At 42.9% G+C, this 25,517-nt stretch overlaps 2 protein-coding genes across 2 annotated transcripts in view; both read left to right on the forward strand.

Moving 5' to 3' along the window:
• Crybg1 (crystallin beta-gamma domain containing 1) overlaps positions 1 to 25,517 on the forward strand; it is a 189,229-nt gene that overhangs the window by 53,563 nt on the left and 110,149 nt on the right. Inside the window, 1 exon segment of the mRNA XM_028894929.2 lies at positions 20,278 to 20,398. Within this exon segment, the coding sequence (XP_028750762.2) occupies positions 20,278 to 20,398 (121 nt within the window).
• Positions 2,198 to 2,990, forward strand: LOC114710669 (60S ribosomal protein L39-like). The gene is made up of 2 exons (XM_028894925.2): positions 2,198 to 2,266; positions 2,831 to 2,990. The coding sequence occupies exons 1-2, from the start codon at positions 2,198 to 2,200 to the stop codon at positions 2,981 to 2,983; spliced, it is 222 nt and encodes a 73-aa protein (XP_028750758.1). The 3' UTR covers positions 2,984 to 2,990.

A 25,517-nucleotide genomic window follows, 5' to 3' on the forward strand; every position in this document is an offset into this window, starting at 1 on the left:
TTGGTTTGGTTTGGTTTGGTTTGGTTTGGTTTGGTTTGGTGTGGTGTGGTGTGGTGTGGTTTGGTTTGGTTTTTTGAGACAGAGTTTCTGTGTGTAGTGACTCACAGAGATCTGCCTGCCTCTACCTCCTGAATGCTGGGATTAAAAGTGTATGCCACTGCCGCCACCTCCCCCCCCCAGCTATTCATTAGTCTTTATGCTTTAGAAATCTTAGGAGGGAGAGAAGGTCCATGAAACAAAGTGACCCAACTTTATTGAAAATAGTGTTAACCAGGTTGGTGGCACATTCTTGCAATCCTAGCACTTGACATGAGTTCTGGGTCAGCCTGGGCTATATAACAAGATCTTGTCTCAAAACAAACAAGCAGGGAGGTGGTGGCACATGCCTTTAATCCCAGCACTCGGGAGGCAGAGCCAGGTGAATCTCTGTGAGTTCGAGGCCAGCCTGGTCTACAGAGCGAGATCCAGGACAAGCACCAAAACTACACAGAGAAACCCTATCTCAAAGAAACAAAAACAAAACAAAAAAAAAAACATAATAAACTGCTTCTTAATGTAATAGGTTTTGTAGTTGGAAGGATCAAGAAAAACCCTTCTTTGCTCTTACCCTCTTTCCTTCCCTCTTTTCCCTTCTCAGATACCTGAGTAGCTAGTGTGTACTAAGGGAAATCCATGGGTCACAGGAGGGCTTGAATATCTGGGTGATAAGTGCCAACACTGTATTCCAAAACAGGCATCAGTCCAGGGAATGTACCCAAGGCTATCCTGTACTGGTGGGGAAAGGTGTTTTCTATTAGAATTATGGTCATGAACCCACAGGGGCACCACACGCTACCCCCAACCTTAACACTTGAGTGCACCCGAGGCCCTACCATATAACTCCTGTTCCTGACACTTGAGAAACACCCTAGTGCTTCCCAGTAACCAGATGCTATTTTCTATTCTCCCGCCAGCATTCTCCCCTCACTCATTATTTTTCCAAATAATAAGATGACTCTTACTTCAAACCTGTAGATCAGGGATCCCAAGAGGATATGGAAATGATGTGGGTAAAAATGCCACTTTCTGATCATAAAATGTTACACAGATGTAAGGTGTTGATGATACTGTTTACATCTTCTGGCTAAAGTGGAAGACAAGGGAGACAGAGAGCTTCTTGGAGTTTAAGGTGGTCTCCTCAGTTTGAGTGTGTGTCCTGATTAGTTTCTCTGTCAACTTGACCCAAGATAGAGTCATCTGTGAAGAGGGAATCTTTTTTTTTTTTTTTTTCCGGTTTTTCGAGACAGGGTTTCTCTGTGTAGTTTTGGTGCCTGTCCTGTATCTCACTCTAAAGACCAGGCTGGCCTCAAACTCACAGAGATCCACCTGGCTCGGCCTCCCAAGTGCTGGGATTAAAGACATGTGCCACTACCTCTGCCCGTGAAGAAGGAATCTTAATTGAGAAAATGCTTCCATCAGATTGGCTGTAGGGAGGCCTTTTGGGTGTTGTCTTGATTAGTGATTGATGTGGGAGGGCCCAGTCAACTGTGGTGGTGCCATCTCTGCGCAGGTGGTCCTGTGATATATAAGAAAGCAGGGTGAGTAAGCCAGTAAATAGCACTCCTCCATGGGCTCTGCTTCAGCTCCTGCCTCCAGGTTCCTGCCTTGAGTTCTTGTCCTGACTTCCCTCGGTGATGGAGTGTGACCTAAGAGTTGTAAGCTGAAATGAATCCTTTCCTACCCAAGTTGCTTTTGGTCATGGTGTTTCATCACAGCCATGGAGACCCTGACTAGGACAGAATGGGTCCCTTGCTCTCTGGTGGTTTGATTATATAGGACATCATAAAGGGTGGCTCTAACATTCAAGAAAATTTGAGCAAATTTAAAAATTACTAACGTTTTTACTCCTATCTATGACTGTGAGCCATTTTTGTTTGTTTTTGTGTATCCAAATGTGGGTAAACTTGAACTTATGATGCATTATACTTGCTTGATGGATTTACTAGAGTCTTAGAAGTGCTTATTCCTGTTCAATAAAAGCTATAGAAGTGCAGAAAGACGTGAGCCAAGAAGGCTTGCAGGAACTTATAATCTAAACTAGAGGCCAGCAAAGTCTTTCTGTAAAGAGCCGGTAGTAAACATCTTAGATGTCATCAGTTGGAACTGCTCAATTCTGCCAGCCAAGTGTGGAAGCAGCCACAGACACTTTTGTGTTATAATGGCCACTGTGGCAGTGGTGGTCCCTGGAAACTCCCCTGACAAAAATGAGAGGCCAGAGAGTGGCTCAGTGCTTAAGAGGGCTTGCTCTTGCTGAAGACCCCAAGTCTGTTCACAGCACCCATGTTGAGCAATTCACAACCTGTAACTCCAGCTCCAGGGGATCCAGTGCCCTCTTCTGGCCTCTAGGGGCACTTGCACACATGTACACAGGCATGTGCATGTCACACACGAGCACACACACACAAATAAATAACCAGTAATTCTGTCAATTTTCTGTGTTCTCCAAACCTCGGTCTAGCTGCCAGAGCCACACAATTACTTGAAATGATTGCTGCTTAATTCTCCAGCAAACATCTGGACAGATGGTGGTTACCTCACACAGGGGATAGATAGTCCCTCTGAGTCTTGTTTTTAAAACAGATGCTATCTTGGAAATCATCCAAGAACAGACTCTTGTGAAATCACTGACAGTAACCTGGAGCAGTCCTTGATTTAGGTTGGGAATTATCAGCCTTAGGAATAGAGAAAAGGCAGTTGAGATTGGTGGGAAAAACCTGCGTCAATAGTTTATTTGCGCTCTTCCCCTTCCTCCTCTGGCGTGCATGTCCACCTGACCCGGTTTCTTTTCTAGTCTTCTCACAAGACTTTCACAATCAAGCGATTCCTGGCCAAGAAACAAAAGGAAAGCTGTCCTGTTCCTCAGTGGATTCAGATGAAAACTGGTAACAAAATCAGGTACAACTCTAAGAGAAGACACTGGAGGAGAACAAAGCTGGGTCTGTAAGGATTCACACAGTGTTTATACTGAATTGTGGTCATCAATCAATCCTACCACATGGAGTTCAACATTTTTAACCTGGAGACTCGGTCATGTTTAAGTTAGGGAAGTGGTTTATCCAGTAATAAAATGTAGAACCTTTCAAAAAAAATAGTTTATTGGCATACATGACAAGTTTATTCTTTCCCAGGATTCCACCTTCTATGGTTGCCGCTCAAAAATCCTTATTTAAACTTCCCAGAGGAGCCCATTAGGAGTTTTCAACCATTTTTATTGGCTGCTCTTTCTGGTTAAGACGGGGCGGATGGCGATTTTGGAAAAAAGAGGAGAGACTATAAACCCTTGTGATTCAGTTAGTGGGAGATGACACCGAGGCCGTGTATCGCCCCCACTGTGTTTCTGGCTACGTTACCTTGGCAGGTCCTTGCTTGTCTTCCTGTCTGCCATTTCATCAGAAGCGTCCCTGCTGTGTCTTAAAGGGGAAATGGCATGCTGTAACATGGAGGTGCATCATGACTGCCTACATGGGTTTAGTTGTCTGCAGATTTTGTGGTAAGAACCAATGCTGCCATAGGCACCACCCCAAATAAGCGGCGTGTTCTTCAGTGATTTCCTCAGAATCGTTTTCCAGAAGTAGAGATGTAGGGCGTTGTGCTAGCATGGTGGCACTTAGTAAGTACGGACAAATCACTAAACTAAAAGTCTGTAACCATCAGTGTCCTTCAGCAGGACTGAAGACTTAAGACAGGGGCAATTTGTAAAATTACATCCTGTTGTTTTAGAGTAAATATTCCCTTCCTCTCTTTAATGTTTTTACGGGGTGTGTGTGTGTGTGTGTGTGTATGTATGTATGTATGTATGTATGCCCATGGAGGCCAGAGGGGGAATCAAATACGCTGGAACTGGAGCATGGGTGCTGGGGGACTGGAGTTACAGGCCAGTGAGTGGCCAGCGTGGGTGGAGCCCAGCTCAGGCCTCTGCAAGAACAAGTGCTCTTAAGCACCAACCAGCTCTCCAGCTCGCCAGCTCTTCTCTTTCCTTTGATTTGGTGACTAGAGGAAAAGGCTTCACTTGCAGTATTTCTGCAAAGGGGAGCCTAAATGCTTTCTTCTTTTACAGGAAATTAGCTTCACAACTAAAATTATTTTTACTCTTGTCAGTGAAAATTAATCTCTGCAGCTAGGAAATGCCAATGTAGTCATCAACATTAAACAATATGACAAATGAAAAATTGTAGTGCAACTTGTTTCCTTTTTAATGTTATCAATTGCTTGTTTTGGAAGCATTTTCATATGCCTGGTGTTACCTTGTTCATAAAAAACAAATTTAAGCCAAAGGTGGTGGCATACACCTACAATTCTAGTTCCTGGGAGGTAGAGGCAAGAAGATCAGGCATTCAAATCCAGCCTCAGCTACAGAGTGAGCTCAAGGCTAGCCTGGACTATACAATACCCTATCTCAAAAAGAAAATAATAATAATAATTTATTTTTAATTATTGGCTATATTTAAACATATTTGTTATAAAACCCATGTGCGAATATTTTTAACGAGGAAAATGAAAACAGAGCCGTTCTGCTAGCTTGTTCTGCCAGCTTGTGCTGATTTTCACACACATTGTAAAAGTCCCTGCCTTATCTTCAGAGTAGAACTAAGACTCCACTGTATGTGCAGATGGTTGACTCACAGCCCCATTCTACCGAGGAGATAACACTCCCTCATTTACAATCCTGTTCAACAAAATAAATATTTTCATGGGACAGAATGTTTGTGGTTTGGTGATTCAACTCTCTCCCTGAGCTGGAAACCTGGGTTCCCAACTAACCAGTGGCGCAAGAAAAGACTTGTTTTATATCATCCCCACTAAAGCTATAAATAAATAAAGGCATTTATTGAACATGAGTTATGGGGATAGAAAAATGTTTGAATCTTTGCTCTCTAAAAGCCTATAATTGACCTTAGAAATATGAACACTTGATAACCAACACTAAACCACAGGAAGTTGCCAACTTATCTACAAAACTGTATTTCATAACGGCCCCCTCCTGGTTGAAAACCAGGCCCATCACCTGCCTGTACATGTCCTTCAGTTCTTGCTCGGTGAAGAGACTAGTGCCTTTGAGCTCAGGCTGGGGTGAGAGGGGATCACCTGCCTTCCCCGATCTGTGCTGTGTGTTTGCCTCTCCAATCCACTTCCCTCCCCTCCAGAACGTGTCCTCTTCTTATTGGAGATTCTTTCCATTCTACCTTCCTAGTCTTACCCAAGGAATTCTTCTCCCTTCTCCAACTCTCTTTCACTTCTTTTTATAATTATTTTTATTTTTAGAATGTATTTTATGTGTATGGATTTGAACCACATGAGTGCTTGGGAGTTAGTCATGAGCCACCCTGTGAGTGCTGGGAATTGAACCCAGGTCCTTTGCAAGAGCAACAAGTCAAGTGCTCTTGCTCTTTTTTGTTTGCATTCTTCACTTCCCCTTCCATTCCACTGTAACCCCTCATCACTCTGGGGGTGTCTGTAAGGCCCAAGGTGGTGCCTCTGTGTGAAGAGGAGAAAGTCAGGGCTTCTGATAGGGAGGAAAGCCCTGCACAGTTACATTCTACATGGTCCGAAAAGGTCTCCGGCCACCAACCCTTCCTGATTGACCCTGATTTGTTTTTTCAATAGTCTCTTTTCCACATAAAATAACAACTACTCTTGCAGAAAACAAACACTTTCTCAGAGCATTTTATTGCTTTTTTTGTTCTTTTTAAAAGCAACATTGGTGCAAGTCTGTGATTCATAATGACGTTCTTTTTCTTTTTGTCCCTATGGTTTAATATTTCAGAGCATTACCTAGAGATCAAACCACTGTTCTTACACTGCATCTAAAGTGGAACAAATCAATTACCTTCAAAATTTTTTGGCACACAGCTCCAGTGTACATTAGAGTTTCCTTTCAAAGCAGATGGCTAAAAGGTAGGGAAGCACAAGGCTCCTTATAATCAGGAGCTTGAAGGAGCAACTTTACAAGTTAGATTTGCTGGCATTTGATAATCAAAGATCCCAAAGGGAGAGGGGGACATTAACAGGAAACCCAAGCAAAGACATGGGCAAACCGTATAGAAGGGAAGGGCAAACAGGTCTTTATGGCCACAAATGGAGTCTGGGACTGAGGGCCAAGTAATGGCGTACTGGTTAATGGAGCTAGCTTGCAAAGAACCTAAGTTTGAATTCCAATACCCCCAAAAATCTGGATGTGGCCTCGTGGGTCTATAACTGTACTGTTGTGAAGGATAAAGACAGCAGGTTTGCTGGGACTTACTGGCTGCCAGATAACTCCATTTTCAGTGGGATTCCTGTCTCAGGGGAATACGGTGGATATACCAGGGCACCTAATGTTTTCCTCTCATTTCTGCATTTGTACCCACAAGCACATGTACCCCCATACATGTGGATGGCACGCACACACACATACACCACGGACACATACAAATCAATTTTTAAAGAAGTCTTAAGTTTGGGGAAAAGATTGGTGAGCTTGGAGCTCTACTGAAGGTCCCTCAGGATGGGGACTCTGAACCTGATCCGATCACACAAACAGCATCTCTCAAAGGACAGCTGTATTAAACTATATGGAAAGTGGAGACACTGTGGCGTTCTTTTCTTGCCTCTGCGCCTGAGAAGGTTCCTCTTCCTGAGATATGAGATGATGGCTATCAGCCTATCTCAAATGGACCTCCCCAGCTCTATCTCCTTCAGACAGCAAATCAGGATCCCTAGTGTAGCCTTATCGGTTTTTAATTAGATACATTTTAATTAGTTTTCTTTTGTAACGTTAGCATCAATTAAAGACACTAATTGGACTCATTCATTATGAATATGATGGCAATTCTAGTCACTGTGAAAGCGTGTGTCTAGGAGGCCCTTAAGCAACTCTGGTCTCTTGTGGAATTGACCCACCTGGTGCAGATGGATGGGAAAAGCCAAAGGTGTGATTCAGGCAATCATGAATTACGTATTAATTCCTGGCCATTTTATACTGTTGAACAACCATCCAGGACTTAGAAATTGGGCAAGTTGGGCATGATGAAATAACAGGAAACTAATATAAAAACTAACTTCTAGCATTGAGGTGTAGTGCTATTTACCTTCAGTCCCAGGGGTCTCAGGAGGCAGAGGCAGGAGGATTGCCACATAGCAAGTTCCAGGCCAGCTGCAGCTACATACCAAGATCTTGTCTCAAAAAACAAACAGCAAAGGCCTACCTCTAACCCCTATAAGCTTTAAAAATTAAAGATAGTGAAACCAACCCTTCTATTTTAAAATTATTTATGAAAACTTTACTGTAAGTCTTACTATGTGAGAATAGTTCGGGTGTCTTTGGGGGGGTCTTTTTAAGGGGGGGTCACCTTACTCCTCTGCCTAGGCCCTTGCCTCAACCTCCCTGGTGCTGGGATTATAGGAAAGAGCCTATCATACCTGGAGGCTAGACGTCTGAGAACATTAAGGACTCCTATCTCACAGGTTTTTAAAGGATTTACAGAACCACGTGTACAAGGTAGCCTCTAAACCTCTGATGCATAGTGGGGGGGAGGTTGAGGATCTGATTTGTGAGACACAGAGAGTTTGGGAAGTATAGCAAATGTTGAAATATTTTGATACGATAGATGGTTACCACAATTTCACTTGAAACTTTATTTGTAGAAATGCCTCCGAGGTAGTGTTTACAGACACGCAGGTATAATCAGGGCGTAGGGCTGGTGAAAATGACTTGTGAGGTCTGCAAGGCTGAGTGCGTGTGAGCACTGTGCCAAGCACTTCGGGAGCTTTGGAGGTTCCGAGATTCTTATTAATTGCCATTGATATGGGTCGTCTTGGACTAGTGAGCTAAGGTGGAGCAAAGGTAAGCAAAATAGGCAGATGGTACATATTAAACATGCTATAAAGTCAACTTCAAAGCCGTGACATCACGGTGCACTTCTGGAAAATAATAGCGGATGGAGCAGCTCGACATGGAGCTCCTGTGGTTGGACGGAGGGGCTTTTGAGACAAAGCTTTACATTGACAGTGTTAGGGACTCGGCATAGGAACTGCAAGCAGCTGCCGAATCATGCATCCACCTACCTTTGCAGAAGGGACTCTGTGTTCACTCACCCAGGAATCCCTCCCTGAACATGTGTGAAGTGACAGACATTGTCCTGTGCCATGTCAGGAACCCCCTTAAGAGTTAGCTCTTCCAGATGAACGTAAGAGCCCCTGGTGACTGTAATGGAACTGAACTACTGGTAACACAATGACCGGGACACAGGATGGGTAAAGGAGTTAGGAAAGTGCAGACTGGATCCAGAAGACGGAAGCACCATGAACGGTCATCTCTTATAGCGCTGAACCAGCAAACGGCTTTCAAATGAGGCTGGAGTGTCCCTCCCTGTCTCCTCTAAAGGACTTACAGTAAGTTACGTCCAGTCAGCTATGCAAACAGGTAAGGCCTGGGAAGCCAAAGGAGGACCAAAGGAGGACTGGCAGAGGCCGGAGAAACAGTTTACAGGAAATGCATTCCTGAAGTTCTGCAGTTACTGCAATTGACTCATTATCGGGGTACATGATCCTCATCGTCTGAGCGTCTACAAGTGAGGGAACAAAGCTTTCCATGGAACTTAATGAAACCGGCTTTCTCCCTCCAGTCCCTAGAGATATGGTATCAAGTGAGATAATGTCAAAAGTGCAACGTGTCTATCAAAGAGTTCTCATGAGGCCTCTCTTCTTGTAGCCCCAAAGCAAGTGTGATGACCTGAGTTCAGTGTCTGGATCCCCCCATGGAAGGAGAGGACAGACTCTTAAAAGTTTTCCTCTGACTTTCACACATACTCCATGGCTTGCACACACACATATAAATAAAAAAAAAGATACAAAAAATACCTTATTGTAAATATAAACAGTACAATCATGCTTTCTTTATAATCTGTAGCAAGAAATCTGTTTTTTTTACACTGGATTTAGGACCGGAGCTGCCTTAACAGGAAACTTTGAACAATCACAGTCCTCCTTTCATATTTTGACAAGTGTATAAACTTTCAATTTTATGTTGAAAGAAGTGGAGTATCATGTCTTCAGCTTGTATGAAGTATCTTCATGAATGAAAAATCTTTAAACAAGCATGAGCCAGGCTCAGAGTTCTCGGCTTCTGTAATGTATTGTCTCAGCTTCACTAGTTCTGCTGATGGAATTGTACAATAGGCCTCTTAATCTTAAGATCTAGGCTGACCCCATAAATAAATAAAAAAAAAAAAATATCTTGTGTATCATTATTTAGTACTCACTGGCTTCTTGGAGTATCTGCTGATCTTTTTTTTTTCCTGGATTTAGACCTGTTAAAGACTTTCATAGTCTCCTTTCATATTTTGACGTTATACTTTTTTGTATTTAGGAGCTGGTGGTGGCATGTTTCACTCTTGATGAAGTTCTGGTATGATGAAACCTTGTAACAGCATAGCCAGAGTAAGAGTTTCTCGCTCTTGTGTATGTAGGGTTTTTTTCTCACTTACTTTTTTTGTTTCTAATGGTATTTTTGTGACAGCTGGTTTTTTTTTAGTTGTTAATCAGGGTGATCCCCAATAACTAAAGTTAGTACTGACCCTCGGGTAGCTTGCTGAGCTTCACAGGCTCTGAAGCTCCCAAAGCCTAGATTTCACCAAAGGGTCCCAAGCCTTAGATTGAAGAGATGATCTGCATTGTACTGGCTAGATATGAAGGGCACTTGGGCATTTCTGTCCCACAGTGCATTGAGAGATGCTCTTGGCCATTGAGTACTATGTACATCAGTGTGCCCAGGGAAGTAGAGGCCACCTCTGAGTTGAGGCTGGCAGGGAACCGTACTTCTTCGGAAAGAACTGCAAAACTCTAAGGCTGAGTAGATTGTCATCCCTGTACAACCACTAGATGGCAGTTTGGACATTCTGTTTCCATTGCTGACTAAACACCTGCATTGATGGTGTAGCCTTCTTTACAAGGCTAAATGTTGAAAATGTTTAGAATTTTTGAAACTTGATTAAGCATATAAAACTATCTCCATTCTCCCATCCAACTGGGGGTTTTGTGATCACAAAACTCATTAGCTGAGAATTTGAAATTAGAACTACTAGTCTCTTTTGTTTTTCCAGACAAGGTTTCTCTGTGTGAAAGCCCTGGCTGTCCTGGAACTATTTGTAGACCAGGCTATCTCCAACTCACAGAGATCCTCCTGTCTCTACCTCCTGAGTGCTGATGTTAAAGGTGTGCGCCACCATGCCTGGCAGAACTACCAGTCTTAACTGGCTCCATGAATGTGAAGGGTTAACATCTCTGTGAATTCATCTGCAAAATGAGGTGATTTGGCAGGCAGTTAGATTCTTTCTGGGAAGTGTGCCTCCTCAGAGTGCCATCCACATGATGCCTTCCAAATTGTTATTCAGGAAATGCCACTATCACCCAGGTGTACTAGAATAGCTGCTATTTATTGAGGACCTCTGGGGTGCCAGCATGAGGGCGTACACTTCGTTAACAGTTCCTGACTCAATTCCCTTTTTATACTCTGATTATTACCTTGGATGAGGAAACCAGGGCTTGGAGAGGTTACGTAACTAGTGAAGACACCCAGTGACTGGCCTGGACAGCTCTGAAGTTCACACGGTTGTGTTGTTACATTCCACCCTTCCGTTGGTTGAGAAAAATTTTAAATTTGAAGGCAGTGTTGCTTTTGAAAGAAAACCCCGCTTTGAAGATCTAAAACCCTTGATCCTGAAAGGGAAATAGATTTCTGTTCTGTTTTGTTAAATATCACATCTACACGGTCCTATCTAGACTTGTCATTAGATGCTTCTTTGTGAGACTCTTCCAGAAGCCTAGCTTCCGGTGCCACATGTGGGTAACCACCAGCAGGCTCCATGTTCTGTCAGCCTCACGGTCTCTCAAGCACAATATCTTCTCAACACTGCACTGAGTAAATCAAACCAAGTAATGCCCAGGGACCTTTCCAGGCTTAGGTCTGGTGTCTATTGTACACTGGTGTGTGTCCATAATCTACTATGGAGTCTAATGCTAGAGGGGTGGGGCTTACCCAGAAGGCCTGTCCCTACCATTTAGCAGCTGAACTAGAGGAATAAACGTTTATTGTCATTAGTTGGTGTGTTAAATTTTGTCTCTGTCTGTGTGCGGCCAGTAAATTTGTGAACCCTTCTATCCAGTGCCTCAAACTCAGAGCACATGGAGTTGCCTTTTTAGCTGTCTTTTCTATCAATAACTGTAAGGTTTAGGAGAAAGCGGTAATGATATTTCTTTTAAACAACAGAGGGCAGTATAGCATCAGTTTATAGTACATTAGTTTCTAGTATAAGAACAAGTGGGTCTCAATGTTTCTGATGCTGCATCCCTTTAAATACAGTTCTCATGTGGTGGTGACCCCCAGCCATAAAATTATTATTGTTGCTACTTCATAACTGTAATTTTGCTACTGTTATGAACTGTAATGTAAAAAATGATGTCTGACATGTGACCCCCAAAGGGTTCACAACCCGTAAGTTGAGAACCCCTGGTAGAATCACATTCATCCTTTCTGCTTTAATTATTTTACATGTATGTTACCTCTGAAGCAATAACTACAGGACAAAGAAGTTTCCATAACTTGTGCTATACTGACTATACATATTCAAGTTCTCGAGGAACAAGTTGGTGAGGTAGAGCAATATTAGGAAAACGTGAGGCAGATTTGTAGAAAGCAAAAAGAGCCTGAAGGCTCAGGGCCACCAGGGTCTTCAGAGGAGACCAGCACTGTAAATTTTGAAAACAGTACAACATTTTGTTTTCTTTTTCTTTTTAAACAATGTATTCTTTGGAAATTGTATGCATGTATCCATTGCATCTTGATCATATTCACCTTGGCCCCCTACTTCCTCCCCCCAACTCTCCCTGCACCTCCATACCTCTTCCTCCCAACTTGGTGTTCTCATTTTGTAGTAACTTACTGAATCCAGTTAATTCTGCCCATAGCTGTGGGGTAAGCCACTGGGACATGGGTAACCTATCGACGGTCACCCTCCCCCAACGAAAAGTGGTTCTCTCCCCAGCTCTCACTCAGCCAGAACTGGGGCTTCAGGAGCCCCTCCTGCCTCCATGCTGGAATCTTTTAAGTGTCTGGATCTTGTGCAGGTAACCACAGCTTTGCAGACCTGACTGGCCTTGAGCTCACAGAGATCCACCTGCCTCTCTCTGCCTCCTAAGTGCTGGGATTGAGACCTGCGCCACCATCACCCAAACCGGTCTTCTTTTTCTTAAAGAGCCCAACACTCCATTTTAAGTAAACTCCAGGCTTCCCAAGACTGGGTTTTGTCTGAGGATAGGCATGGGGCTCTTTAACTAAAGAGGACACTTTAACAAGGACACAACCTGGTCATTATTTATAACAGAATCACTAACCAAATCAATTGCAGGGAGTCAATCTGGCTTTTAAAAGTAAGTTAAATAAAAGGAAATAGGAAGAATAAGTAAACCAGCAAATGGTCCACTTTTTACAAATGAGTCTGAGTAAATTCAAGTACTTAACCAAATATTTACTATGGCAGAATAATGTCTGTCCCATAAAGGGATACAGGAAAGATTTTAAGCCCAGTGAGGTAAAGTACACAGAGTCAGATGGAGTGCTGTGAGTTCAAGGCCAGCCTGCTCTACATAGTGAGTTCCAGACCAACCAAAGCTTTCATAGAGAGACTCTGTCTCAAGAAAAAAAGAAAAAGAGAAAAAGGAAGAGAGAAGAAAAGAAAGAAAATAGAAATGATTATAATTAGCAGATTAATAAATATGTTCTGCTAAGACTCCATTGTAAGATGGCAGTTTCTGAGGACATGACTTTATTTTACTAACCAAAAAAAATTGTTGACCAGTAATGACTTTTATTTCTCTAATAGTGTTTTTTTTGAGATTATAATTACATCATTTTCCCTTTTCCTTTCTTCCCTCTAAACGCCCCTGTGTGCCCTCCCTTACTTTACTGAGTGGCCTCTTTTAACCGATGTGTGTGTGTGTGTGTGTGTGTGTGTGTGTGTGTGTGTGTGTTTGTGTGTGTATTCATTCCTAAATACAATTTGCTCAAGCCATTATAATATCTGTATGTATGTTTTTCAGCAATGACTATTTTCAAATGAAACTACTTACATGTCTCCAAATGCTGAATTTCTCATCAGGAAATCACACTCAGCTTTTCTTATCGATCCTCTGGCCTACTTGTTAAGAATGAAACTAAAATTTACTCCCTTAGACATGAACATATGCAACTTTCCAACTGGTCTTTGCTGTTGCAAACATCTCATCAAGGTTGGCTTTTAGGCGAGGGATTTGCCAGTGTCTAGTCTACAGGCTGTTCCTCAGAACGGAGACTGTTACAGCCCTAGGTCTCACAGACCCTGGGTATCCTAGAGATCAGGTATGGGTTTGCTCCTTTGTTTGTACGTTGATACCTGACATGGCTAGAAATATAAAGAGTTATAAAGTTAACTCAGGATCTACAGAACCTCCACCCTGACTCTGAGCATTTTCTTTCTGTGCAAAACATTGTGTGGGTTACATTTTAGGCCATTACTCTACTGTCTGGGGACTGTGGGTCTGTTTGTCTGTCTGTCTGTTTTTGTTTGTTTGTTTTGGGGATTGGTGGTGGTGGTTTTTTTGGTTTTTGTTTTGTTTTGGTTTTTTTTTTTTTTTTTTTTTTTTTTTTTTTTTTTTTTTTTGTGAGAGAAGGTCTCACTTTGTAGCTCTGGGTGTCCTACAACTCACAGAGATCCTCCTGCACCTGCCTCCTAAGTGCTGGGATTAAAGGCATGGGTATTTTAGGAGAAACACTTACACAATAAATCTGCTGTGTTTAGGAGGAAGTGGGAAGCACTATGGATGGTGGAAGCATCTGGGTTGTGTGAAAAGCTGCCCTGGGGCTAAGCCTGTCTTGTGGCGACCTCTCAGCCCACACATCACGTGGCCTCTCCTCACCCCTCACCTGCACCCGGGAGCAGAATCTGAGAGGATGCCTTGTGTGGCCAGGTGCACAGCCACACTGCTTGGATCTGGGTCACAGGGAAAGGGAAGTCAGCAGCACCTCAATCTCCGCCTCCCTCAAAGGCAGGCCTGAAGTTTTGGTGTGCCACAAACAGCATTTCCTGTTTCAGACTAGCACCAAGGCAAGACCCTTCCCTGGAACTGCCTATGGCCGTTCTCTCCTTCACTGGCCACTGATAAGACACCTGCCTCAGGACTATGTGTGTCTTGAGTGTGAGAGGTCAGGAGTGCAGGCTATCGAATGGAATCTACTCCCGGGTCTATGCTAAGCCTTACTACCACAAGTTTGTGTTTGTGTTTTGCTTTGTTTTGTTTTTTTAACCCAGCAAGTCAAGAGGGCAAGCAGGTGGCCTGGAGTCAGCCTACTGTGAGGCCTAAATCACACAAGTCTCAACTTTGATGCCTCCGATTCAGTCATAAACATGTCCTGACTCTACCTCTACCAATATCCCAGTAAGTGTGGGGAGCGTGTGTCACCATCCAGCCAGGGAGCTGATAAAAGAGTGTCCATTTCTACCTCTCCCCACTTGTTCTTTCCTACCAGTATCCTGGGTTTTTCAGACGTCCAGGCTCTGGACAGCAATGTCCTTCCGGCTCCAGCCTCAAAGAAACAGGTCCAGGAACTGGTTTGGCACATAATGACACATGGCAAGAAATGCCTTCTGGAGAGTATTTCCTCACTTCTAAGGGAGATTCACAGGAAGATATGTAACACGAATTGCTACATGGTCTTATTAATTAAAAAACAAAACAAAACCCAGAGCCAGGTTTTGGGGTGAAAGCTGAAAGATCAGAGAAACAAAACAAGCCACACCCAACCTCTGTTTGGGTTGGAGCTCCACCTCAACCCCTGGCACCCTGTCATCCCTATACCCAAAGAGTCTGGAATGTTCTGGTGGAAGATCCACCTCAACTCCCCTCCCCCATCTCTTATCCCCAAACCCGCCCCTTCAAAGCCCACCAACACAGCTCCTCCCCAAGAGATTCTCAAGACCACTCCCACAGAGTATATAAGCTGTGTCCCAGAAAACAGACATGTGATTTTCCGGTCTCTTGTCCCTGTCTCCTCTCTGGGGACTGAAGAATCACCCAGGAATGCTTTATCCATTAAACTTGGGCTTTTTCTAATTCAATCTGATTTGGTTTGATTTGGATTGATGCATTGGCAGAGAGGCTTATCGATGCAAAATACTTATTACTCACCTCACCAACTCCTTAGCCAATCCTGTTTCCACGAATCCTCAGACTGAAAGGCTCTGAGTCCTCACCCCTGAGGGTCTCAGTTGAACTGCTGTTAGTTCCTGTCTCCTTTTGTGCCTTATATTCCGTTCTCCACCCAGCCATGTCACTTCCTGGGATTAAAGGAATGTGTGCTTCCCAAGCAAAGACATGAGATCTCAAGTGCTGGGATTAAAGGTGTGTGCCACCACTACCTGACTCTGTTCCCAGTGTGGTCTTGAACTCACAGAGATCTAAACAGATCCTCTGCCTCCTGAGTGATAGGATTAAGGGTGTGTGCCACCACTGTCTGGTCTGTATGTCTAATCTAGTGGCTGGCTCTGTCCTCTGATCCCCAGATAAGTTTATTGGGGTACACAATATATCACCACAAAGATAGCCTGCCGTTCCTGTGACTGGAGCCACCACAGAATTTAGCAGCAACTGAATTCACCAACTAAACTCAGGAGCTCCTCTTGCTTTATCTGTTAACAAACTTTTTTTAATGGTTTCTCTGAGTTAGACTTGTGTTACTTCTAGGGGAGAGGACCCTATACTATGTACAGGCAAAGACTGACTCACAAGTGTAATATGTAGAAAGAGCAGACTGGCCATCTTCAGAGCATTTAGCATGGATGATGCAGTAGGAAGGGGCAGCTCCTCCTTAGCCCTTCATAATGCTTCTGGAGCACACGTGAGCACTTCCGTCTCTTCAACCCCTGGGTAATTTGATAAACACACCTCCGAAGGGGAACAATAGTAAGGACAGCAGCAGCCTATCTATACAATTTGCTTCACTGTCCCAATTTATAGGAAATAACTTCTGTTTCAAGTTCTAAGTGTCTTTTCTCACTTGCTGGTCCTTTTGGCATGTTTGCGAGCAGAAGGTCAGGTGAACATTATTAGGGATAGTGGTGCAGCTCATGAAGATAGGTCTTGATGAAAGGCACATGCATGGTGAGTCTTCAGACCTTCTCAGCTGTAGGGTGTTTTTTTGGTTGTTATCCAAATTCTCCTGAGGATTCAGGTATCTACATCCCTTTTTATGTTGTCTTTAAATTCTAAAGGACTCTTCTAGTTTTGTTGTTGTTGTTGTTGTGTATGATGCAGTTTCTCTACACAGCCCAAGATGACTTATACATAGTATCAAATGTTGCATGAATTAAATTTGTTGAGAGTGAAGTTATGTTCTAAACAAAGAAATAATATAATTTCATTTTTTTTTCCTTTGGAGTCTCCCTACGCAGCCTCGGATGACCTTGAACTCAGAATCCTTCTGCCTCCACTTCCTGGGTGCTAGGATTCCAGAATACCTCACTATGACAGGTCTATGAGATCCTTTAGTTCAATTCCTTCCTATACTGACAAAATTTTTTTTTTGCTATGTCTAAAAGGAAGACAAAAATGCTACTTCTAATGTACTTTCTCACTTTATTCATGCAAAGAATAGTTTTTTTTAACAAAGATGTACAAAAACAAACTTCCCCAAATTATGCCCATATAGTGCCAGACATGGTAGTGCCTGCCTGTAATCCCAATGCTTGGGAAGCAAAAACAGGCATGTGAGGGGATCAGGATCATTTGTATTTCTCTGAATTCTAAAACATTGCCTCCTTGGTCCCTTTACCCTTGGCACTGTAGAAATTCTCAGAAGTTTCAATTTTTTCTGTGAAATATGAGACCTTGAATGGTTACTTTTCTTCCTGCTTCACTGGCATTTTTCATTAAAGGACTAAATCTTTCTCTATTCCAGCCTCAACCATATGATTGGGGGGGGGGAAAATCTATGAACACTTACATTAATTCCAATGCCCTGGTAACTCAAAGTGGCTTAAAGAATAGAGTGTTATCAGTCCAACACAGAAGCCGGGAGATGAAGCTGGTGCTGGAACCGATAACTTAGCAGCTCAACAATGTGTTCGAAGATTCCGTTGCTCTTGTGCGTTAGTCCGGCTTTCTTTTCAGTCTGTTCTCAGCCTAGCAGTCCCAAGTCAGTTGTCTATCGCACATATTCACAACGTGCAGGAAGGAGAGTTGTTTCTTCCTGTAGGCTTCTTTTAACAAGGACCTTTCCCTAGTCCATGTCCTTCAAGTCTCATTCATCAAAATCACACCATAGTGACTATGAACACTTTACAGGTCACAGAGACATGAAGTGATGTGGTAACAGCCAGCAAAGAGATCTGCCTGGGCTATGTCTAAATTGATTCCTGGTAAAGGGACCAGAACACTAGTATTGAACCAGCCACGACTGGCTACTTTGGTTGGATATGGCTTCTGAAATGTACAAGGGACAGGTGTTTGGATAACATGAGTGGTAGAAGCAAAGAAAATGTGTGTGTGATGAGATGGCAGGAGGCTGGCTAAAGGAAATAGCTTCTTCCCATCATTTACGTCTGATACATTTCATTACCCTGGGGATAGTAACTTTTCCTGGCAGAGCCTGTCAGGTGTGGCTAACCTTTGGATGTTGGGGCATGACATTGTCATCTACAGAGTTTATGCTCAAGAATGGTACAATCGAATTACAAAAATAAATCCCATAAAACCTCATCATGTTTTAAGTCAGTTTATGGCTTTGTGTCAAGCTGTTCACAGCCAGGGACCAATATGCCCACAGTCCGCAGGCCGGCCACTCCTGGTAGGTCCTTGTGCCAGCCGGGATTCGTGTCCACTTTCTTCCAGTGTTCAGGAAGCCTGGAACTTCTTTGTCATTTCTTGTTTGTTGTTTTGGGTTTTGTTTTTGAGCCAAGTGTAACATGAGGGTTAAAAGGTCCTATTAATAAAAACAAACCTGGAGCCAGGTATTGGGGTGAATGCTGGAAGATCAGAGAAGCAGAACATGTCACAGCACCTCACCTCGCCAACTCCTCGGCTGATCCTGTTTCCTCAGACTGGAAGCCTCTGAGTCCTCATCCAGAATGGGTCTCAGCTGAACTGCTGCTAAAAGCCTAAAAGCTTAACCAGGCTAGTTCCTGGTCCTCACAACTTATATACCTTTCTGCTTCCTGCCATCACTTCCTGAGATTAAAGGTGTGAGTCACCATGCCTGGCTGTTTCCAGTGTGGCTTTGAACTCACAGAGATCCAGACAGATCTCTAACTCTGGGATGCTAGGATTAAAGGCGTGTGCTACCACTGCCTAACCTCTATGTTTAATATTATGGCTGTTCTGTTCTCTGACCCCAGATAAATTTATTAGGGTGCACGATATATTTTGGGAAACACAATACCACCACATTTCCCCTTTTTTGTCTAAATTTTTTTTAAAAAAGCTTATAATAGAAGAAAAACTATATCCAATAAGTATATACAATATATACAGTCAAGAATTACATTAACAATGTCTAGTCCATTAACATTTTTGACAGATTCAGACAAAAAACTCTATTAATATATAACAATGTCCAGTCTATTATCATTTGACAAATTCAGACAAAAAATTTTCTCTCTTTTTTTTTTGTTTTGTTTTGTTTTGTTTTTGTTTTTGTTTTTCGAGACAGGGTTTCTCTGTGTAGCTTTGTGCCTTTCCTGCAACTCGCTTTGGAGACCAGGCTGGCCTCGAACTCACAGAGATCTGCCTGCCTCTGCCTCCCGAGTGCTGGGATTAAAGGGATGCGCCACCACCGCCCGGCCAGACAAAAATTTTTCATTACTTATCCTATTTAAAACAAGTAGTTCTTTTGAAAAGTAGATTCAATAATCTCCCTTTTTATCTTATCATATCCATATTCTCTTTTTTCTTTTCATAATACATTCAATAATCTACCTTTTGTCATTTTTATGTCTTCCCCTTTTTCTTTTTAGAGTAGATTCAATGATCTACCCATTTATCCTATTATTTCTTTATCTTTTTTCTCAGAGTAGATTCAATGATCTACCTCAAATCTATATTCTCTTTTTTCCTTTTTAAACAAAAACTCTGAATCTAATCTCCTTGTTCAGCTTTTTTCTTGACCATTAACAATTAACATATTGTAACCAACCATCATAAACAATGACAATATCCATAACTTATTAAACAACCAAAACCTCCCATCTCTCATCTTGGAAATGTGGGCATCATTTTCTTAAAATTACTTCCTGCTTTCTTGTGGGGCAAAGGCATCTTTAGGGAATCCTGAAAAGAAAATTTTGGGGGGGTTAATTGTCAAGTCCTGAGAGATTTAGCTGTATCATTTGTCCAGTCTCTGCATAATGGGAAAGTGCAGGGCTGTCTCAAGTCCTTGCTCAAATAGTCGTGAATTTGGACCATTTCAGCTAGTCATTTCGAAATTGTCCTGATCGGTTTGTAGTCCAAAGTTGATCTTTCCGTGGTGTTAATGGCTTTACTATAGTCCATGTGGAATCGTCCATATGGGGTCCCATCATCTTTTTGAAGATTTCAAAGTTGCTGTTAGGCATGGTCATGGTTCCCTGCAGACATTTTTTTTTTTTTGGTTTTGGTGCCTGTCCTGGCTCTCAGTTTGTAGACCAGGCTGGCCTCGAACTCACAAAGGTCCGCCTGGCTCTGCCTCCCAAGTGCTGGGATTAAAGGTGTGTGCCACCACTGCCCAACCTCTATGTTTAATATTATGACTGTTCTGTTCTCTGACCCCAGATAAATTTATTAGGGTGCATGATATATTTTGGGGAACACAATACCACCATAGACAAGGTCTTGCTCTGTAGCCCATGCTGGCTTCAAACTCACAGCAGCCCTCCTGCCTCAACTCCTGAGTGATGGGATTGCAGGTGTGAGTTATTACATTTCGCTGTTTTTCTTTTCTTAACAGCAATGACAGTAGAGCCAAATGAAGTGGAGTGCCTCATGCCAGGATCTCTGCCCATCAGGTTATCTGTGTGCCCATCTGATTTGCTTTTACACAGGATGTAAAAGAATTCAGTTAGCTACATGGTGACATCATCAAGACCTACTTATTGTGTGCTGGAAGAGTACCGGATCGTCTACAGTAATGTCTTTAAGTCTCTGCAGTTTTCAATACTCTTGATAACTCATTGGTGTGACCATTTCCATCCTTTCTAGAGCTTTTGGTGTACCAGATGGAAGCCAAGAGGTGACACTTCATGTCGGAGAACCACAATTATCTCACAACCCCAGTGAGGTGCCTGGCCCTTCGTCTACAGAGTCTGCGATGTTTAAAAAGGTAATGCTTCATTGTATTTTATTTTATTTTTTGGTTGTTTGAAACAGGGTTACTCTGTATAGCCCTGGATGTCCTGGGACTCTGCAGACCAAGCTGGCCTCGAACTCACAGAGACCCGCCTGCCTCTGCCTCCTGAGTGCTGGGATTAAAGGCGTGCGCCACCACGTCCAGCTTTACTGTTTCATTTTAAATATATGGTTCTCAGAAGTAAATACTTTTAGTAATTAAAACATCTAAGATAACCCATTTGGCTAAACAATGCATGTTTATAAGGAACATTATGTACTCTATATAGATACTTACTATTATATAGCTATGCTTATTGTGTATAACCTATTATGACTTATTATCTAATTCAGTGTGATATCAAATGTGTATTACATACAACATATAGTATACAGTATAACGTAATATGTGGAAGCGTACGATAGTAAATGAGTCTCACTAAATATGCTGCGTCCCCCTCACAGCCGTGGTCATTCTTCCTCACTGTCATGGGTCTTTCTGTACTCTTTCCTTTTATTTAGGGCACATCAAGTACTATGACATCAGTGTTTGGGGTTAGTGCTTCATTCCCATAAAGAGCATTAGACTTCTCCCTGTGGTTAACGTTCAACATTGTTATTAGCTGCTTTTCTTTTTTTTCTTTTTATAAATTTTTTGAATTTTTTATTTTTATTTGTACATCTATTTATTTTCGAGACAGCATCTCATTATGTAGCCCCAGCTGGTCTGGAACTCACAAGAACTTCCTGCCTCTGCCTCTTGAGCATTGAGAATAAAAACAGGGACACCTCTCCCAGGTAGTAATTGCTGGCTGATATTTGCACAGAATGTTCTATATACTTGGGATACACAAGACCCTGCTTTCAATCTCTGATTTAATTATATTTTCTTAAAAGAAGCATTTCCCTGAGGTGGAAAAAGATGTGTATTTTTTGCTACCTGTGTTCCCTCATATGTATGGAGACACTTTTTGTTATGTACTTATATGTGGTATAGGAGAACAGATTGATGCCCTTAGTCACCGTGAGGGCTAGGTGACCCCATTTTAGGTGACACTTGGGGACAGTGTTGCTGTCAGGCCCCAGAGGAGGTAGAATATACTTTCTCTTTATAACTTATAACATCAGTGAGGATGTGTAGTAAAAGATATTTTGTTGTGAAAGAAGACTCTCCAAATGCAAAAGGCATCTGCTTCATTAACGCTCTATATTAAAAGGTAACTACTTAGTGCAAACCAAGTATGGTGGCTCACAGCTGCCAATTGCAGTGGACGCAGTGCCGTCCTCTGCACACCAGGAACCCATGTGGCAGGTCCTCTGCAGAGTCCCTGCATGCCATGCATTGCCATCAACAGTCCCATTGTCTCTTCACAGCGATGACTTGGGCCCTGGGCCCCTGCTCACACCCTCAGGCTACAGCCACGAAGCTGGGGGGGGGGGGGGCGGTCCTGGGCTTTACCCAAGGGAGACCCTGAGGCACCAGAAGGGAGAAGAGAGGGAAGGTGGAAAGGCCAGAGCTTGAAGGGTCAGCCAAGTGAATGGGGAGCCCCGTGTGAATAGAAGGGAACAGGCAGGAAACAGTTCAGGCCACACTGTCCCCAAGTGTCACCTAGAATGGGTCAGCCAGGTACCACCTCTGTTCCACACTGGGTGATGCTCTTCCCCAGGGATGATCGAATATTGCTGGAAGAACTGGCTCTGAGGTCCACTGCTGCCTCTTTCTCTCTCTTTGTCTCCCTGCTCTCCTTTCTACCCCTTCAGCATCTCTCCGCCTCCTTTTTTGTTCTTCTTTTTTTTTAATTTATTTATTATGCACACAGTGTTCTGTCTGCACGTGTGCCTGCAGACCAGAAGGGGGCACCAGATCTCATTACAGATGGTTGTGAGCTACCATGTGGTTGCTGGGAATTGAACTCAGGACCTCTGGGAGAGCAGCCAGTGCTCTTAACCTCTGAGCCATCTCTCCAGCCCTTGTTCTTATTCTTGAGCCATGGCTTTTATAAGCTTTCTCGTTCTCTTATTTCTCACTCGAAGGCTGGAAACAAGAGGAGTGTGCAATATCCTTCCTTATCATCATCAATGTGGTTGTTTTTTCTTATGTACATGTGATGTGTGTCCATGTGTGTGCATGTGAATGCCTGATGGGTAATTCCCCTGATCCACTCTCCATTTTATTCACTGAAACAGGGTATCTCAGTTAAACCCAGAGCTCAGTGTTTATATTGGATCCACATATTCTATGCCACTATATTTACTTGTTACTAATTTTAAAGTACTGTAACAACATTCCTTAAAGCTGGTAATACTATATTGAATCCTTCCATTAAAATAAGATGATGTTTACTATACCTGCTTGTGTACACGGAAATAAAGATTTCTAATTACAAAGGTAACGTCACCAGGCCACTGCTTTCTCATTGAGTGCCCAATCCTCAACCTCATTCCTCCAGCAGATCAACATATATACTGTGCTTAAGAGGCCTTCAAATTTAACCCTACCCTACCTTACACGATCCCACAGGCCATAGTGGCATGTCTCCCTCTGAAAGCTGTCCCAAGACCAGACAGAAACATCACTAGGTTCTCATGCTGTCTTAAGGCACTCTGGCTGCCAATTTTACTAAAAATAGTTCAAAAATCATCTTGAAGAACTTAACTTTCCCACACCCTAGGTCTGAGACCCAACTCTAGTGCTGAGATGAGGGCATTAACTAATGAAGGTTCAACTTTCCCACAGTGACTATTTCAAGGACTTAAAAACATCATTCTTCTAGACACTTCAATCCTACATTGCATTTTCCTATTAGGATTTCTTTTTTTTTTTTTTTTAAGTGTGTGTGTGTGCATGTATGTGTGTGGGTATGCACGAGTGGGTGTGCATGTATGTTCACGCATGTCTGTCTATCTGTGTGACTGAGGAGGCCGGAAGAGGGTATAGGATCCCCTGGAGCCAGAGTTATAGTTGGTTATGAGCCACCTGATGTAAGTCCTAAAAACTGGGCTCCAGTCCTCTGAAACAGCAGCAAGCATTTCTTAACTGCTGAACCGTCTCTCCAGCCCCAGGGATTTTTATTTTGGTAATCTGTGCCATTTGGAATCGAGATTAGAGACTACTAAGCCCTGGGACCTCCTCATTCCTGCTGCTTCCCTCTTAAAGAAGTCGCTCACTTTACCTGGGACGTGGCCTATCTACACAGGTCCTTTTAGGGACTGGGGTTTAGTTTAGTGTGAGAGCTTGTGCCTAGCATGAGTGAAGTTCCAGGTTCACTCACTACTACTACTAAAAATAACAAAAACAGAAAGCCGTCTAGGTATGTAAGCATTTCATCTCAACCCGTCTTTCAGTTCAAGGTGCCTGCATGGCAGGAGTCTACGCTTAGTCACTGTTGATCTAAGGAGTAAAAATAACACACAACAAAACAAAAAATCCAAGACAAGAAGCAGAGTGAACAGCATGTTGTAGCTTTTACAAAAGACACCAGGATAGAACATACATGTATCTGTCAGTGCATTGAATATAGACGTGTACATTGAACCGGGCGGTGGTGGCGCACGCCTTTAATCCCAGCACTCGGGAGCAGAGCCAGGCGGATCTCTGTGAGTTTGAGGCCAGCCTGGGCTACCAAGTGAGTTCCAGGAAAGGTGCAAAGCTACACAGAGAAACCCTGTCTCAAAAAAAAAAAAAAAAAGTGTACATTGAAAGCTAGTAATGATGGTGTGAAGGCACACTCTAGAACTTGGGAGACTGAGGCAGGAGGATTGTAAATTCCAAACTAGCCTGTTCTACATAGGGAGATGCAAAGTCTCTAATTAATTAGTTAACACTGGTAATAATTAGCTGTGAAGGAGTCCGGTGGGAAATGAACAGGTAGGAGACACAAGCTTTTGATGGTGTGTATGTTTGCATTTCTGTCCTGGAGCTATGTGAAAATATTGTTTAATCAAACAGTTTTTGAAAGAAGGAGAAATAATTTAAGCATTATTGTGATTAAAAGTAAGACAGGAATGTATTTGTGATTGCCCAGACTCTCTGGTTTGCTATAAACTATAATCGTCTTGCCTGCATTGTTTGGGATAGTCTGCTTGGTCCCAGGTTTCCTTTACAGGCCAGTCTCTTGCCTTTGGACCTTTCTCATGCCCAGGCATCCCCACTCTCATATACTTGTAGACACGCTGTTCATCGATGGCCCCTGCCCAGGAAACCTGGTCACTTTTCCCCCTTGTGCTGCCAGTTACCTTAAGTGTGCTCTGGAGTCAGCCTTTACTGGGCTGTCAGTAAGTCCTCTTCCCGGATCAGGAGACTCTAAGGGTCGCTGATGGTTTATAGCCATCGTCAACTCAGCAGGATCTAGAAGGGCCCTGGAGACAAATCTCCAGGCATGCCTGTGAAGGACTCTCTAGATTAGGTTAGATGAGGTGGGAAGACTCCCCTTAACTGCAGTGTGACCAGCAGCCCCAGTCCCTGCCACGTGATGGACTGTGGGCAAGATAAACGCCTTCTCCCCTAGGCTGCTGCTTCAGTCAGGTTCATTTGAAGGTGTCAGGGTCACCAGGATGTAACAGGAAAGCTCAGTGAGGGATTTGTTTTCTTTTCTTCCCAAGTACATGCTGTCTCTCCCTTTGAAGTAGCCACTGTGGGTGTTGTTTATTTACATATGTATAAATAAACACATAAATATATGTAAGCCAGTCCATGTCCTGTATTCTGCCACGCTGGAAGGCTTTGTCTGTGAGAGGGTGTGTTTGTTTGTTTTTTCAACAGCACAGTACCATATTTATCATTTCTCTTCTAAATATTCTATTTTCTTGTGGCAAAAGAAATGTCCAAATAATGAAATATACAAAACAAAGGTTTAAGGCTCCCTCTACCTTGACAAGTAACTGGCCTGCTTTGTATCTCTTACTACTTATTCTATGAACAGAAAGTTCAAGTACCACATACAATTCTCCAACTTATTTGTTGTTTTCTTCTCTCTCCCCAACGGTGTCACCTGTGGTCTAGTCTAGCCTGGAACATATTACATAGCCTGAGGATGACCTTGACAACTCGTTTTTGCTTAACTAAAAAATCTTGGTTATCCTCTTTCCAAGTCGCTCTGTACCAGCATGCCCTT

The sequence above is a fragment of the Peromyscus leucopus genome, chromosome 8a (assembly GCF_004664715.2).
Source record: "Peromyscus leucopus breed LL Stock chromosome 8a, UCI_PerLeu_2.1, whole genome shotgun sequence".
Classification (NCBI taxonomy): Eukaryota; Metazoa; Chordata; class Mammalia; order Rodentia; family Cricetidae; genus Peromyscus; species Peromyscus leucopus.